At 39.8% G+C, this 16,191-nt stretch overlaps 1 protein-coding gene and 1 pseudogene across 1 annotated transcript; both read left to right on the top strand.

The window, feature by feature from the left end:
• The window catches only part of LOC132321189 (brefeldin A-inhibited guanine nucleotide-exchange protein 2-like), a 36,848-nt pseudogene extending 34,410 nt beyond the window's left edge, over positions 1-2,438 (top strand).
• Positions 2,439-5,822: 3,384 nt separating this feature from the next.
• Positions 5,823-16,077, top strand: LOC132321187 (exportin-2-like; the record flags this gene model as incomplete). Its single annotated transcript, XM_059834760.1, has 10 exons — positions 5,823-5,827; positions 8,700-8,795; positions 9,130-9,272; positions 11,859-11,960; positions 12,416-12,561; positions 12,879-12,969; positions 13,241-13,348; positions 14,270-14,362; positions 15,684-15,851; positions 15,948-16,077. Coding segments are annotated over exons 2-10 (1,066 nt in total), but the record flags the coding sequence as incomplete, so codon positions are not given.
• Between the last annotated feature and the right edge of the window lie 114 nt (positions 16,078-16,191).

Here is a 16,191-nt window from a genome sequence, read left to right as displayed (position 1 = left end):
ACTTACTCACATAGCACGTACTCTGCTTGAAATACAGTAATCATTACAGCTCCATTTTTTGCAAGTATTCCACACTGTAAAAAATCAGACTGCATCCATGAAATTCACAGTTCTATAGAAATACTGATAGAATTGCTGCAGAGCTTTCATATAAAAGCACAATGAGTGTGCAATAAAGCATGGGCTTGTACTGTATTATAGCTGCACAAGAATGGTAGAGGTAAATTTCACCACTGTAAAATTGGAATTCTGGTTCCTTGAGAGTGGCAAAAAATAATTCTCAGGATCTCGGCCCTTTAGAGGAAAAGGTGAATGCAAATATTCACTACATCAGAACATGCAGAGAAACTTCTGGAATTTGCTTACTTTTTTTTAAGCTTTCCAGTACTGTTGAGCTTCATCTTGTTTAGGACTGTATTATTTTTTTTTCCTGGTATATGTTTGGTTTTTTTCTGTATTGCAAAGTGTGTAATTTCACTTCACTCTTGTGTAGTTTGGGATGTTTTATTGCAATTTACCAACATTTTAAGAAATTGGTAGTAGTGGTGGCTTGGCTTCTCCATGTAGCAGCAATTCAGTGATGTCCCTGGGGTTATGGTGTTGTGAGAATAGTCTTAACTCTTTGTAGATAAAATGGTGACTTGGCCATTCCTTAGTACACAATCCCAATATCTTTTTATAATAAAAAAGTTCTGTGGTGAAAGTGTTCCCTCTAATACTGAGCATTATTAGGAAAGGAAGAGAGAGCAAAACATGTTTCTTGTTGTGTAAATTCGTGTCAGATTTGCATCTTGAATACTGTTTGCAGTTCTGATCCCCCATATCGAAAGGGGTGTAATGGAGCTGCAAAAGGGTTGAGAGAGTGTAACAGGGATAAGGGATATAGACTGGCTCCCATACATGGAACTGTATGTAGGTTAGACTTTTACTCAGTTATCTTTTATCCAGAAAAGAAATAAAAAGGAGGGGTGCATAAAGTCATTATTAGCATGAACATAGGGAAAGGACTGATAATTCTTATACTGGAAGAGATGGTGAATGAGAGTTTTGGAGATGGCAAGTCACTGGAGGGGAAGAAAACCCCAACAGACATATAATGGAGGTACTTCTTCACACACTGGTTCAGCTGTGGAAGGCTTTGTTATGTATTGTGGATGATATTTTAAAGAGACTGGAGAAGCAACTGGACAAATTCACATTAGAGGCGGGTGTTTCTACAGGTAGCCCCAATACCCACCTCTAGCCTGAGAAATCCCTGAGCCACAAAATAGTCTGACTCTATTTTAGAGAAGTAATGCCAAATGCATGCTCTGTGTACGGTTTCCTGAGAGCATCTGCTAAGGCTGCTGTGGAAAACAGACACTGGGCTTGATGGCCCTTTGGCCATCCAAGGGGGCCTTTGATCAGGTGAGACCTTGTGTTTTAACAAGTTGGTGTACTCATGAATGTGAAAAACTCTGCACTTTCCTGTAGTAATAGAGAATAACATTCTCTTTTTGTATCTTTGATAGTTTAGGGCACATGCTTCAACATATTATCCATATTTGTGTGAAATAATGCAATTTGACCTGATTCCTGAGCTTCGAGCTGTGCTACGGAAGTTCTTCCTGCGTATAGGTGTTGTGTTCAAAATCTGCCTAACAGAGGAGCAGATACGGACAACTGGGATGAACTTGCCTTCGTGGTAGCCCTAAGTAGGGTTGGTTACTCCTGCTTGTACATAAAGCTATGTTCCAGAGATGGATTAAATTGGATGGGAAAAAATGGGACCCTGGTGTATCAACACAGCAGCAAGTTACTCTTACCACAATGGCATTTGGGGAGGAGGAAAAAAAATCCTGTTCTGTCCATCCTACAAAACTATCAGCAGTTTTATTTAAATTATTGCTTACAGAGTTAATACAGTAGATGTAAAGTCTCTTTGTTTCAATGCTAGTCATCCTTATGATCAAGTCTCTCTTCTAGCCTTTGATCAATTGTTCAGTCTTGCATCCCAGCTAAATCTGATAAATCAGCTGGATTCCTCCATAGAAGTTATGCCCCTTGGGAATAATGAATATAGTTGTATAGCCTTGTGATGTTAGCACATGTGTTCATAATAAACTATACTGCAGTGGCTAATGACCACCTAAGATCATTCTGGGTTTTTCTTTGTGTGTACATGACTAAGCCAGGCAGCGTGTTATGGTTTTTGAAGTGGACAGCCTGCGGAATATTTGGGGAAAGGGTTTTCCTCCTGTTTAGCAAGTAAATTTTAAAGCCTTTTTTAATACCAGTGCTTCATCTTCTGAGACTTATTTTTGGTTTTATGGAAGGTTTTAGGTTTTACATCAGGAGCACGCAATAGCTGTTACTCTATTTAGCTTGTTAGTCTTGAGTTAAAGGCATTTAAAAAAAAAAAAGAAAGACTTTTAAACTTTCCATTTACTTTCATACATTGCCAGATCATGGACAGAGCATATAGAGTAATGTTAAAAGCAAGGTTCACAACAAATAAAACCACCTTTTTTTACCCTTGACTATAATGTATTTAGTAGTAATTGTGTCTGTTCAGCAAGAACTCTTGTCCTTAATATATACCAGGTTCTGTCTCTTTTTACTGCAGATCTGCAACTTCTGATTTGTCTTTGTGTGCAAATGATTTTTGTTCCCAACTATTAGTTCCTATTGTGATCTAAAAGAAAATTGAACTTAAGTTCATTCATGTCCTGTAACAGTTACCAATACATTTCTGTGCTTTGAAGGTATCTGTGAAGCAAATGTGACTTAACACTGCAGCTTTGCTTGCCCTAGAGCTTTTTCTTTCTTTCACAAAACTGATGCGTTTCAAAGACAGCTGTTTCCATGATAGAATACCAGTTTACAGCTGAAGTACTGCAGGACTGAGGTCTGTCCTTTGAACTAATTTTAATTTCAAGCTTTAAGACTTCTCTAAACTGGAAGAGTGTGGCAGGATGGGAGGAGAGGTTCCACTTCCTAAAATAATGTAAACAAAGGTGTTGTATTAACTGCTGTGCTATCCATATTAGCCAAACCTAAAATACAACAGTATTAAAAAAAAAAAAGCACCAAACCAACAACCTACTTGAATGGTATTAAGTGTTTAACCTGTTTATTTTGCTTTTTAAGTTGAGTTTCCTGGTAGGGTGGCTGTAGTTGAGGTTGTCTTGGGATATTCCACTCTCAGAGCTGTTGGGATTCTTTCTTTTTCTTGTGAGCTATTTCCAAAGGGTTCATATGGTGCTTTTCAGTATATCGGCTTGTTCTACATGAGCATTGTTTGGGAATGGTTTTGCAGTCAATAGTAGTGGTAAGGCTTTGACTTTTTTATTTTTACTTTTTATTTTTAACCAAAGAAAAATAAATGCTGGTTGTGGCTCTTTAAATGCCCATTAGATTAAATCTATACACTAATATTTAGTAGAAAGGAATATATGGCTATATTTTACAATAAGAAAAGACTGAAAAATAAGCAATGCTGATACTTGCTGCATTTAAAATGTCCTTTTGTGTTGCATTTAGTATAGTTGCTCATTCCTTGGTAATGTCACTTCATCAGTTACAGTAAAAATGAAGTATTTATTTTAATTCTATTTAAATCTGTAAGAATAGGCTATTCCTTTTCTTCAGGTTCTAGATAGTGCTAAAGAAAATATTTGAAACTTTTTTTTTCAGATTTTTGAATGTGTCACTGCCTCATTGAATGTATACCCTTATCTCCAGTCAAAACACAAACTTTTTAATGTTGCATGCTTCTTCTGTATTTTACAGTTTTGAAAGCCTTACAACTCATGTCTTGAAACACGTCTCTTAATTTTCAGATCTTAAATTACTTTACAGTTGCATTGTGGGCTTTCTTTACTGTAATGCGCAACATTTGTACTGTCTGCATATAGAATAAGGGCCTTCAATCAGTTCTTTCCTTCAGCCTTAGTTCTGAGAGACTGTTCTTTTACTTAACTAAAGCTTTTATTGTATTTATACATTTATAAACTGCTGAAATTAGGTATGTGACGTCAAAACATCCTAGACTGTAGTGCTTGAAGGAGAAAGGGGACTGGAATGCAATTGGATTATAACAGCCTTAATCCTGTCAATTTTCTGGAATTGGTTGTACATGTTAAAGCAGTAAGAATAGTATGTTAAGTGTAATACCTGAAATGGTTGTATTCACATCAGCTGTTTTGGTTTCCCTTATACAGTCAGAAAGATCATAACCCATAGACATCTTAACGAAGCTAAAAATGCTGAGCCAAAACTCCCGCAGTAGTCACTGCTGGTTCCGATCTTGTTCTGACTCTGCTGACACAGACTTTTATCTGCCTCTGGTGGTTTTATTGGCTTTAGTGGAACTATGGATGAGAACAAGGTTCTGTGCCAGCATATCCTGGTCGAGATCGAGACATCTGTGCAATACATGGAGTAATAAAAAGTAACCTCTTAGACTTTTAAAGTAGTGTTAGGCAACAAATTAAACTATAAACTGATTTACCTGTAATGGTGTAAGTATGGAGACTGCATGATATTTGGTACTACTTGTTATTTTGGAACCCTCTAGGAAATAGGTAGGCAGGGGGAGGATGCTAATGAGGAAAACCCTAAAAATTCCCTTTCATGTGGATTCTATTGTGTCTTACAGTACAAGAAAATATTATTTTTACAGTGGTTTGTTATCCATGTCTCATATCTCACTTTCTAAACTGTAAACAGAACAATCTAAAACGATGTCCCCTAATACAAGCAAATACCCCCCAAATTTTAGCTCCGTCTTACTATTCAGAATGAGAAAGATTAAAAATAGTTGTACTTCAGACTAAGTTACTAAGGTTTTTTTTTTTGTCACAAGTGCAGCTCCCTTTAATATGTAAATTCAGTTTGTTCAGCGCCTTTAATGTTATTTTTGTGTAAAATGTACGTTTCCATATATTTAAAATGCCTAAGTTTTTTTAGTATCTCCATATGAAGTGCATTTAATATCAGTAATTTAAAAGAGCATTCCTTGCCCAATGGATGTATACATTTTTGAGAGAATACCAAAATTATATAATATGAAAAACTATGTAAAGTTTTCTACATGAAGATATAATGTATAATACTGTTATAATATTCCATGCTTTAATCAAGTGGTAAATCAATAAAGTTTTAAGAAGTGTTGTGTAGTTTTTTTTCATCTAGTTTATTAGAAGGCTTGTGAACCTCCAGCCTGCTCTATTCTATCACTGATGATGATTATGGGGCCTTTACTTGGTTTTGCTAGGCTTTCTTTTTTTATTAATGCACCACTCCGCCCCTTCCTCGCTCCTTCTGCCTGCTCTTTTCCTCCGTGGGAACGTCCCCTTAATTAATAAAAGGGGCTCCTGCTCTTCGGCCGCCCCTGCTTTCTGGGCTCCGCAGCCCATGCCCAGCCCCGTCCCGCCGGGCCCAGGGCCGCCTCCTCGCACCCGCGGCCCGGCTTCCGCCCGCCGTGTCCCTCAGGAGCCGCGCACCCTCCCCGCGGGCAGCCGGGGCCGCAGAGCCCGAGTCCCCTCAGGCCCGAGCCGGTTCCGCGGCGCCCCAGCGGCTCCGAGAGGCGCCCCAGGGCGTTGTGGGAAGTGCCGAGCCATTGGTCGGCCGCCCCCCCTGGGAAGCGCGGCAAGGATTGGCTCGCAGCGGAGCGCGTCGGGCAAGGAGAGGCCGCTGATTGGCCTGGCGGCCGAACGGTGTCACCGCCCTGCGTGATGCGGTCACGGTGCCGCCGCCGCGCCCTCGCACCGCGGTTTGAATGTGAAGCGCAGCCGGAGCGCTCGGAGCCGCCGTTGCTGGCGCTACCGCCGGGGGGAGTCGCCAGGTGAGGCTGGGCCGCGCCGGGCGGCGATGCTGGCGATGGGGCGGCCCCACAGCCCGGCGGCCCGCATGGCCCGTAGCCGGCTGCCGCTGCGCTCCGCGCTGGGCTCGAGCGCTGGGCCCGAGCGCTGGGCCCGCGGCGCAGCGAGAGGCGCAGATCGCCCTGCTGGGGTGCTTCGGCCCGCCTCTCGTAGCTCGCGATTGGCCCGCGGCCTCTGGGGCTGAGCAGTGTGCTCCCCTCGTTGGCTTCCGCTGCTGCCAGTCTGGAGGTGGCGGGGAGGGGGAGGGGGAGGGGGAGGGGAGCAAGTTAGTCTGAGGGCGGTCGGTGCTGTTCGGGGCTCCCCCGCCGCGGCCGCCAGCCCGCGCTGCCCCTGGCCCGGCCCGGCGGGGGCGGGCAAGCAGGCCTGCCGCTGGGCCCGCCTTGCGGGGGCCGCGGCCGAGCCGGGCCGCCGCCGCATGAGGCAGCGAGAGCGCCGCTGCGGGGGAGGGCAGTCTGGCGGCGGCGGGCGGGACGGAGCGTCCCCGTCCCTCGGATAAACCGCCCGGCGGCTCCAGGCCGGGCACGCGGCGGGGATGGGACCGGGGAAGCGCCGGCCTGTGCTGGGTCGAGGCGGTGGGAGGGGGCTGGGCCACCGCCGCGGTAGCAAGAGCAGAGACAGCCCCGCTGGTGGCCGGGCCGTGGCCGGGCCTGGAGGGCTCCTCTCCCCGTCCCTGCTGAAGGGCTCCCGGGCGGCCGCCCCGCGTCACGGGTGGCCTCGCCTTTTGGTCCGCAGGGAAACGGCGTGAGTGGGCTGTCGGGGGGCGTGGTGGGTCCTCGCTCCTGCTCCCGTGGCCGGTGGGTGCTTGTCTCCCGACCCCCGCGGTTTGGTGAAGTGGAAAGTGAGTGTAAAGATCCTCCGCAGCAGTTTGGTGTGAAGATAATCTTTCCCATAAAGTCCAGACCATAAACATCCTTAGGCGCGTAGATGGTGTTTGTAAGTGCTGTGGTGAGTGAACGCAGGAACAGAGTTCTCTGAAGTTCTTCATGGTGTAAGACTCGGAGGACAGATGCTTTGGGATTTTTTTTTTTTCCATAAGTGGTCTGTCATTAATTTAACTAAAGTAGTTAATGAGTTAAGCACATTTTACGGGCTTTCTTCTGGAGAGGTGGTCTGAAAATATTCTAATTTTCAGGAGGCATATGTCGCAACATAGCAAAAAGCATCATATCACTCTAGCAAGTACCACTATTTTTTTTATAGTGGAAAACAACAAAAAAACAGCTGGAGGAAGGGAAGGAAATAAGAGTAAACAGTGAGCAGGTGAAAATATTTATCCTTTTGTGTAAGGGATTGAGTAATGGATTCAAATCTTCACGTTTGGCCTTCGAAGTAAACTCACAGTCAGCTTGAGGTATATATTTTCTCTATGGGCCCCTACATTACATACGTATGTGAGGTATTTGTAAAAGGCCATTCAGGATTGTCAATCTCCTCTTTCAGTTTGGTTTCCCGCTTGAGTCAAGTTTAGCCTTCATAAATGATTTCTGCATGGGTTTGCACCTCAGCCTTACAAACTTCCCTGGAGCAGATAACTTACATTTTTTTAATTATGAAGAATTTAAATATCGGTTGCAACATCATAGTAATGATGTGTGAGGCCATTTTGTAGAACAGATGAGCCAGCTATTAGTTGTGCTGTTTGTTTATGCTGCACTTTATTGGGATTTTCTTGGTTGATGTGAATTGGTGAACAAGACTAGAGACAAGTAAACCCCCAAAAGGGAAGGGGGGTGAAACATGGGAGGCAGGACTCTTTAAGTGGATTTTTATTTCTTGCAAAATATGTTGGTATCTCAATTAATCTTTTAATGATATAGATGCCATAGTTAAAGTAAAAATTTTACTTTTTACTTACATTAAAACTCACTGCCTTTGCAAGCGTGCTTAAACAGAAACTATATTGCACTGATACTCAACATAAAACAAATCCAAAGTGGGACAGAGTAATTTCAGTATGTATTACTAATTAGAAACTCCAGAGAAAAAATGGAAGTCTTTGCTTCCTCATTACTTCTGTAGTAAGAAAGATGGGCAGAATTGATGATGATACCCTGAGCAACAACATGTCCACTAAAGCATGTCTTGTTGCTGTTTTAGTGTTACTGTAATTTTAATTATTCCAATCAAAGCTATGAAGTTAATATAGCACTGTGGTAAACATGAGAATGCATGTGGGAGGATTACTAGAGAGGAGTGATTTAGACTTATTGCACAGAGTTATTCTGTAATAAGTATTGCAGTTTAAATTAACTCCCACCCTAATCTAAGTTAATTTTACAGGGTGGACGAACCCTCTGGCTTTGCACAGTCTTTTGTCTCTTTATGAAAAACTAATTTTCTGTTGAGAGTTTTCTTTGATAATGAGTATTTATTTTTAAACGAGCCTTGACTCTCCAATACACTTTGAATTGTTCTATTTACAATTATGTAGGACAAGAGTATTCAGCTTTTTCAATTAGGAAAATGTTTCTGGGGCTGACAGATGTTCTCAAAAGCAAAAACAAACTCCTGTTGTCCTGAAAGGGCAAGAGATCATCTTTTGGCTGTACCTAGTTCATGGTTTGCTGGATGAGTGATCCGGTTTTAGGCGTTTAGTTTCAATAAACTAGACAGTAACAGTTGCACGTAGTTGAAGAAATGGAATGTTTTCTGTTTTGTGCTTGGTGCACACTAGCTGTTGTTTTATTGTGTGAGACATATAAGATAGGACCATGCTTTATGAGGTATAGTCAAAAAGAGCTGTGTGTCTTCTGTGGAATCTCTTTTTATATATGTGTAGCTTATAGGATAGATTTTCTGATCTGTATTTATAACAAAACTACTTGTGGGTTTTAGGTTCTGCCAAAATGGAGCTGAGTGATGCCAATTTACAGACTTTAACTGAGTATCTAAAGAAAACACTAGATCCAGATCCTGCCATAAGGCGTCCTGGTAAGTGATTCTCATGAGTGACCAAAAAAGCTTAGTTTCTTTTTGGCTCTTCTGTCTGTGTATAGCAAACTTCAGTGGATGTTTATGCAATAACCTCTTTGCAGAAGTTCTCAGTGACCTTTTAAAACAAAAACCTAATGAAGGATGGATATAAATATCAATTTATTTTGTTTGCTTTTTGTAATGTTATTTTCCTGTATTCCTGATTTTTTTTTAATTGTTGTTATTTAAAACAGTGCTGCCGTTCACAATAAAATAGATACTTGAGGAATCATAAGACTCCCATTAGAAAAATCAGTTCAGCTTTTGCTAACCTTAGTATATTCTCTTACAGCGGAAAAGTTTCTTGAGTCAGTTGAAGGAAGCCAGAATTATCCGTTGTTACTCTTAACACTGCTGGAGAAATCACAGGAAAATGTCATCAAAGTTTGTGCATCTGTAACGTTCAAGAATTATATTAAAAGGAACTGGAGAATTGTAGGTATCCTAGTGCGTAGTTGTGCTAAGAGTTAATGATCCTTTTAAGGTACAATAAGATATTCTACAGTAATATTGGAGAATGTGTGTATGTCTGTACTCTGTGAAAGAAAGTAGATCATTCGGAGAACAAACACAAGGCATAATTTACTGGTGAGGGACTAAAACCTGGACCATTGGAGTCCATTTCCTTAAAAAGCACTAGAGCTGGGTGATAAAATGATGAACAAATAGTTTTCTCTAATATTATATGCACATTTTGCAGAAGCGAAATATATAAAGCTCATTTAACTGACAGTAATATTACTTAAACTGAAATGATGGTGAAGTGTCTATACACACGAGCTGGCCAATTTGGCCTGCATCTATTGTCATCATGTTAGAAACATTTCAAGCCAGCACTGCAGCTGAAAGTGATGATACTAGCTTCTCTTTCATGTAAATGCTTCTGGGGCATAGAACAGTGTGGGACAGTTTATTTTAGTGGCCTTACCAGTTTAACACTTGGAAGTATTTGCAGACATCAGATAGAAATATTCTTGTTTAATTGTGTTTTATCCTTTGTTTTGAAGAGGTCAGAAACATTTTTGATTCAGGGCTTTCAGCATTCATAAATTTTAATTTATGGTAGAAAGTATTACATTTGAGAGCTCAACTCCTTCACCAATGAGAGGTTTTAATTGATACTGTTTACACTTTTGTCTCGCTGAAAGCACTGTTTGTATCTGAAAAATATCAAATGTATGATGTTGCTTTACTACAGGGAAACTGGTAAGTATTTCATCATTGCATCTTAGCTGGTACCTATTTACAAATTTGCATTTTATTTCTCCCCTCCCCCCCATACTAATATTAAGAAGCTATAGCAGTTCTAGATCTGTTATGTTTGGTAAGATCAGTGCATTCAGTCTGGCATGAAATTTCTAGAACTTTGTTTCTGTAATATTGTATTCTCTGTCATTTCTCGCAAATTGCATCTTTATCTATAGTATATTGTAAGTAGAAATAATGTTCTGTTATGGAAAAATTTGTAAGTGTCTTCCTTTTTATGGATTGTGGAGGTAATTCAGCATGAGATTTTGTTTTGGAGTAGGTGGAGATGCTATGCAGTAAGTGCATCCAGAGGACTGTTACGATTGCTGTGTGGCTTCAAGCACATTGTTTTGCCCAAAATTGGAGCTTTCATTTCAAGAGCAGCTGTATCAACAGAAAATACAGCCCTAAGGCTAGCTTACCTAGATCACATGGTTTAATTTACCAGCCTTGGACTTGACTGATACAAAGCTCAGTGGAAGTAAGAGGGTTTTGCCTACTCAAGGACTTCGATTTGGTAGAGCCTGGAGAGCTAGATATACAGGGCCCTTCTGGAGAGACGGAAGGGTTTGCTTTTTTTTAATTAATTTTTGAAGTATCTACAGAATACTAACCTATGTGCTGCCTCTCACATCTTGTAAAAAGGTCTCGTTTCTTTGAAAAAATCTCAAAAATAACTCCATAGAAGGATTTGTTGTTGCTGATCTCTCCACCATCTTTGTCCTCATCTATCTAAATGCATAGCAGTGAGCCCTGCCTCCCTACTTGGAGCTTGCCTAGTACAGTTATTGCTGCCTTTCACATCATATAAACTTATAAAGCTCAGGTTTTAAAGGTCACCACCTTTTTGTGGTTTTTCATGTGTATATATAGTGATTCTGTACATTCTTCTGATTCAGTGCAATGTGATAGAAGTGGAAAAGCAAGTTCTTTGTGCTTATTTTTGTAACTGCTTGTTCATAGCTAAACATAACTCTTGAAATTTTGAAATTACTAAACTTTCTTTTACGTTTATGGGAGGATGGTGAAAGGGAGGTAAAGAGGAGGGTGGTAGTGCCACCTGGTTTAAGCATCTTAAGATCATTGAATGAATCTCTGGAGGTGGCTACCTCTTTTAATTGCTGGATAATTTCTAGGTTTCTGACTTCGGTGCTGTCATCACAGATAGTGTGACTATCACTGCTGTCACTGGTTGGTGACAAGCCTCTTTATTATTTTATTTGTTTAGTAGAAATTTTGTAATTTACTACCACTTGGCACTATTGACTGACTGGACCTTGAACTGATTGATACTTTGAACTGATTAGATAACTCTTAAATTCAGTCTTATGGTTTTGCTGGTGTAACCTGCACCCATTTTCATGTAGTTTCTAGAAAGTATGGCTTGAGGCAGCTTGCACAAAGTAAACCTTTGAGGTTGGCGGAAGTGAGGGCAGAGATGTGGTTTGGTGTGGTGGAAGAGGAGACTATTGATTAAACTTAGATATGTTATTGGCATATGCATCCACCCTTATTATGGCTGAATTGCTGGTTTGAAAATTCACCATTCGAGAAGGAGAAAACTAGTTCAAGGTTTTACAGAAAGATGTAATTTCTTTCAGCTTTTTTCAGGTACTACTGTTACAGATTCATTGTAGGCAATATCTTTAACGGATCTTCTTAGTTTCTTTAACTGTAAACCAGCATAAGCGATTGGTTTCTGAAATGCTGATATTCACTTGTTGCCTAGAGTATACTGATATGCCCATGACTTAACTATTGTTTTAATCTTAGGTTGAGGATGAACCGAACAAAATATGTGAATCAGACAGGATAGCCATTAAAGCCAACATAGTGCCCTTGATGCTTAGCAGCCCAGAACAAATTCAAAAGCAGGTAATATGTCAATTCCTGGTTATGTCCATGAGATTTCTGGAGTATCTTAAGTGTGTCTAGAGGCTCTGGTTATTGGCAGAGTCAGTTTCTTTACCAAGGAGGCCATCCCAATCCAAGTAGCTTGGAATATATTGTCACAGCTACTTTTGCCTACTTTAATTTTAATTTCTATTTTTTAAAAGGCAATTACTGTATAATGTTATAGCTAAGTTCTAGCATTAGGCAGTTAAATATAGTACTTCCAGAAAGTGAGACTTATTTATACGTTGGATTTAAAGTGAGATTCATTTATTTGTGGTGAAAACTAGTAGATATTTAACCCAAGGATTTTTTTTAATCTGACAAGAATAATAAGCATTTTTCTTTAAATATTTGCAATATCTGTCATGACTACTGTGGTTTTTGTAATGAGGAGCCTGCTATTATATCATGTAATGGTTATGTTTCCTTTCCAGTTAAGTGATGCTATTAGTATTATTGGTCGGGAAGACTTTCCTCAGAAATGGCCAGACTTACTGACAGAAATGGTGAATCGCTTTCAAAGTGGAGATTTTCATGTCATTAATGGCGTCCTTCGCACTGCTCACTCTTTATTTAAAAGGTATTGGAAATAAGGGACTTAGTATATGGATTGTAAATTTCTGTTCAACTCGAAATTTTTACTGTTAGACTTAATTTTTTAGATTTACAAAGTCTGCAGTTGTGGTTCCTACTTATGCTTACTGACTTTTTAATAAGAATTTAAGTGGTTGTCAAATTGTACACCTTGCATGGTATTGAACCAGGTCGTTTAGTTCTTGTTTACTTGACAGTATTTGTTTCAAGGTTCAGCACAAAAAATAATTGTATGCAAGTTAATTTGGTAATAAATGTGAAGACTGTATTCTATTTTTCATGTATTTCTCTTTCACTTGGCAGGTACCGCCATGAATTTAAGTCAAATGAATTATGGACAGAGATCAAACTTGTCCTTGATGCCTTTGCTTTGCCCTTGACCAATCTCTTTAAGGTATTTCTTTTCTAATCATTTCGAAAACAAGCTTAGCATTCTGAATTGCTTGTTGTGAATGCCTGCAAAACAAAAACTTAAGAATAGTTGCTTTGAAACTGTTAATGAGATTCAAACTAAAGTAATGAAGTGAGACCTGACAGGATCGATAAGGGGAGGAAAAGGAACTGTATTTTCTGGTTTAAAAAAAAGTTACATGACACTTTTCAATACCTCTTGTTAATGCGGTTTGTGTGTGTGTTACTTGACTGAATCTTCTGTCTTTTTCTAGGCAACTATTGAACTTTGCAGCACACATGCAAATGATGCTAGTGCTTTGAAGGTTCTCTTTTCTTCTCTCATTCTAATTGCGAAGCTGTTCTACAGTTTAAATTTTCAGGTGAATCTCCTTGTTCTTCTAATAGTTTCACTTTGATCTCACAAAGCTATTATGCTTTTATTTATAGGATTCATTTGAGGCAGCCTTTAAGGCCATGCTTTATTGCAAAAATAAAAGTTGACAGTCTGCATCAATGCTGGAGTAAAGGCACAGTAAGGATGGGGTTAATTAACATGTTAGCTTGGCCCTATCTAAGCAACAGTTCAAGGGAGTCTAAGCTCTTGTCATAGCAAGGAGGTATTGTATGGGTAGCTGTCTGAGTATGAGCTGTGAAAGACACGAGTCAAATGCCTGAGTTTGTACTCACCGTGCTCCTTTATAAATATGTCTGTGCTGACATTAACTCAGTCATGTAGATAAAAGTCAGTCAAAACTAGTAGTTCTATAGCACTATGGTAGCAAGTTATTCTGGTAGCAGTGTGGGGTTTTTAGTTTTGAAATCAGATCTAGATTTCTAACATGATTAAATTAATGCACTATATGAAAAATGGTAAAAAGATACTGAGGCGACATGTATTTAGTGTCTCAACATGAACAGAAGTCTGTGAAGTGTGATGATCATGCCTTGATTGCTTGGGCTGTTACTCCATATTGGGCAAAAGAGCAAGCTGGAGTTAAAAGGGAGGCATGTGCTCTCTTGCTCTGAGGGTAAGAAGCAATAAGATTCCTTCTTTATAAAACTGTAGGCTGTATAGAGTGTAAGTAACTAGTTTATTTGGAAATAGTGTATTCCAAAGCCTCTGTCTGGAGGGTTTTCACTGGGGAGGAAGAGGGGGTAGTGTTTCATTTTGAAGATTGTTTTCCATACTTTGTTGTCCCTCAGTAGATTATAAGGTGGATACATACTACTTACGATGTAGGTATGTTATCTAAACAGTGCAGTCAGAAATTAAAATGTAGATTTATGCTTTTCCTTCACAGGATCTTCCCGAGTTTTTTGAAGATAACATGGAAACGTGGATGACAAATTTTCATAGTCTTTTAACTTTAGATAATAAACTTTTGCAGACTGATGTGAGTACTGTGTAAATCTCCTGGTTTGCCTCTGTGTAGTGGAGAGAGTTGATTGAGAACTTAGGTCTAACTCTGAACAATGCAATGTTTCCTTTGTTGGGTAAACAAAGGAATAGAATGACTGTAAGGAAATGGGGTTTAAGAGAAGTTGCCCCATGGTCTAAGAAATTTGATGTCCGGTTCTTGAAGTTGTATCTCAGATACGGGTATACCCAGCTGTGCACAGAAAACAAATTACAGATAATCACCAATGAGTAGATTCTTTCGAGGACATCTGCTGAAGTAACCTGATCATTAGAATCACAGTGCTCGGGTTTTCTATACCTTTCAGCTAGTTCACGCACTATGTTTTAGAAAACAGGGTATCTTAAAGAACTTAAACCAGTTGAACATAGAAGGCATGACATCCCTAAGTGCTTTAGTTTAGCATTTGCTGTCTTTGTCTAATTATAAGAATTCGTAGTTTCACAGGTGAAAAATAACACCAAGTCATCAAAGCTCAAATCAATTTTGTGCATGCTTTCTGCGTTTTAAATGCTGTCTTCCGGATACAGTACAATAGTTTGCCGCATGATGGAGCCAAAGCAACTATATAAATTTCTTTACAATACATAGGGAGGCATATGAACTGTATCCTGTGCTATAGTTTCACAGTTGTTTTAGGCTAACGCTGCTGCTAAAAGAAGCTTTGCTGTTCTTTTCTCTTCTCTTGTGTCTGTGGGCCATAGCCCAGCACAGACATTCATGCAGCTGTGTGCTGAACTGAGTCAGGAAGTGATATGCGTTAAAACTGAAAGGTGGGGACTGGGGGGGGGGGTGGCGGAGATGGAACTGGGTGGTGGTTTTTGGTTGTTGTTTTTCTGTTTTGTTTTTAATTCCAGCTTAATTTCCCAATTCACTTTGCTTTGTGGCTTCCCAAGCATCTGTGCTGGTATGGGGAAGGGGAGGGAACTACTTTTACAACTATCCCGATTTAAAGTAGCAAGATATGAGGTCTTCTAAGCATATTTTTTTCAACACCTTGTCTTGTCTTTTTCCTATGACATTTGTAAATTAACTTCATGTCAAACTTTGTCAGATCGAAATGATTTAAAGTGCATGGTGCTTTAATTTGAAATGTAGGTATGATTTATAACTTGCAGTGCAGTTCCAGTACAAATCAGCAAAATACAGTAATTCTAGGGACGTGAGAGGGATTTCTTTCTGTTTAGAACATGGTAAATTAATAGTGTAACTATTTCCTTCAAATATGCTGATACTTTTAATATTTAAGTAGTGTTGAAGTTTGGATGTTTAAGTTCTTAGTTTTGTTTTATGTGAGGATGAAGAGGAAGCCGGATTACTGGAGCTCTTGAAATCACAAATTTGCGATAATGCTGCTTTATATGCTCAAAAATATGATGAAGAATTCCAGCCCTACCTGCCACGCTTTGTAACAGCAATCTGGAATCTGTTAGTCACAACAGGCCAGGAAGTGAAATATGACTTGGTAAGTTGTTATAAACTGATCTTGTCAAGTTTAATAATGAATTATAAATTGGTCAGTCATGCTAAAACTGTATGTGTTCTGTTTATGTTGTTCTAGCTGGTTAGTAATGCAGTCCAGTTTCTGGCCTCAGTTTGTGAGAGACCACATTACAAGCATCTGTTTGAAGACCAGAATACATTGACAAGCATTTGTGAAAAGGTTATTGTTCCCAATATGGAGTTTAGAGGTAACTTTTTGAGACTTAAGTTTTCAAAGACACAATAAAATCTAACTGTAATTATAATGATATGTGGCTTTGCAGGACTGAGAATTGAGGATTACCTCTTGTGTACTTTAGTAC

The sequence above is a fragment of the Gavia stellata genome, unplaced genomic scaffold, assembly GCF_030936135.1.
Source record: "Gavia stellata isolate bGavSte3 unplaced genomic scaffold, bGavSte3.hap2 HAP2_SCAFFOLD_134, whole genome shotgun sequence".
NCBI classification, from domain to species: Eukaryota; Metazoa; Chordata; class Aves; order Gaviiformes; family Gaviidae; genus Gavia; species Gavia stellata.
The sequence above is the reverse complement of the archived record's forward strand: the minus strand, read 5'-3'. Positions and strand labels throughout refer to the sequence as shown.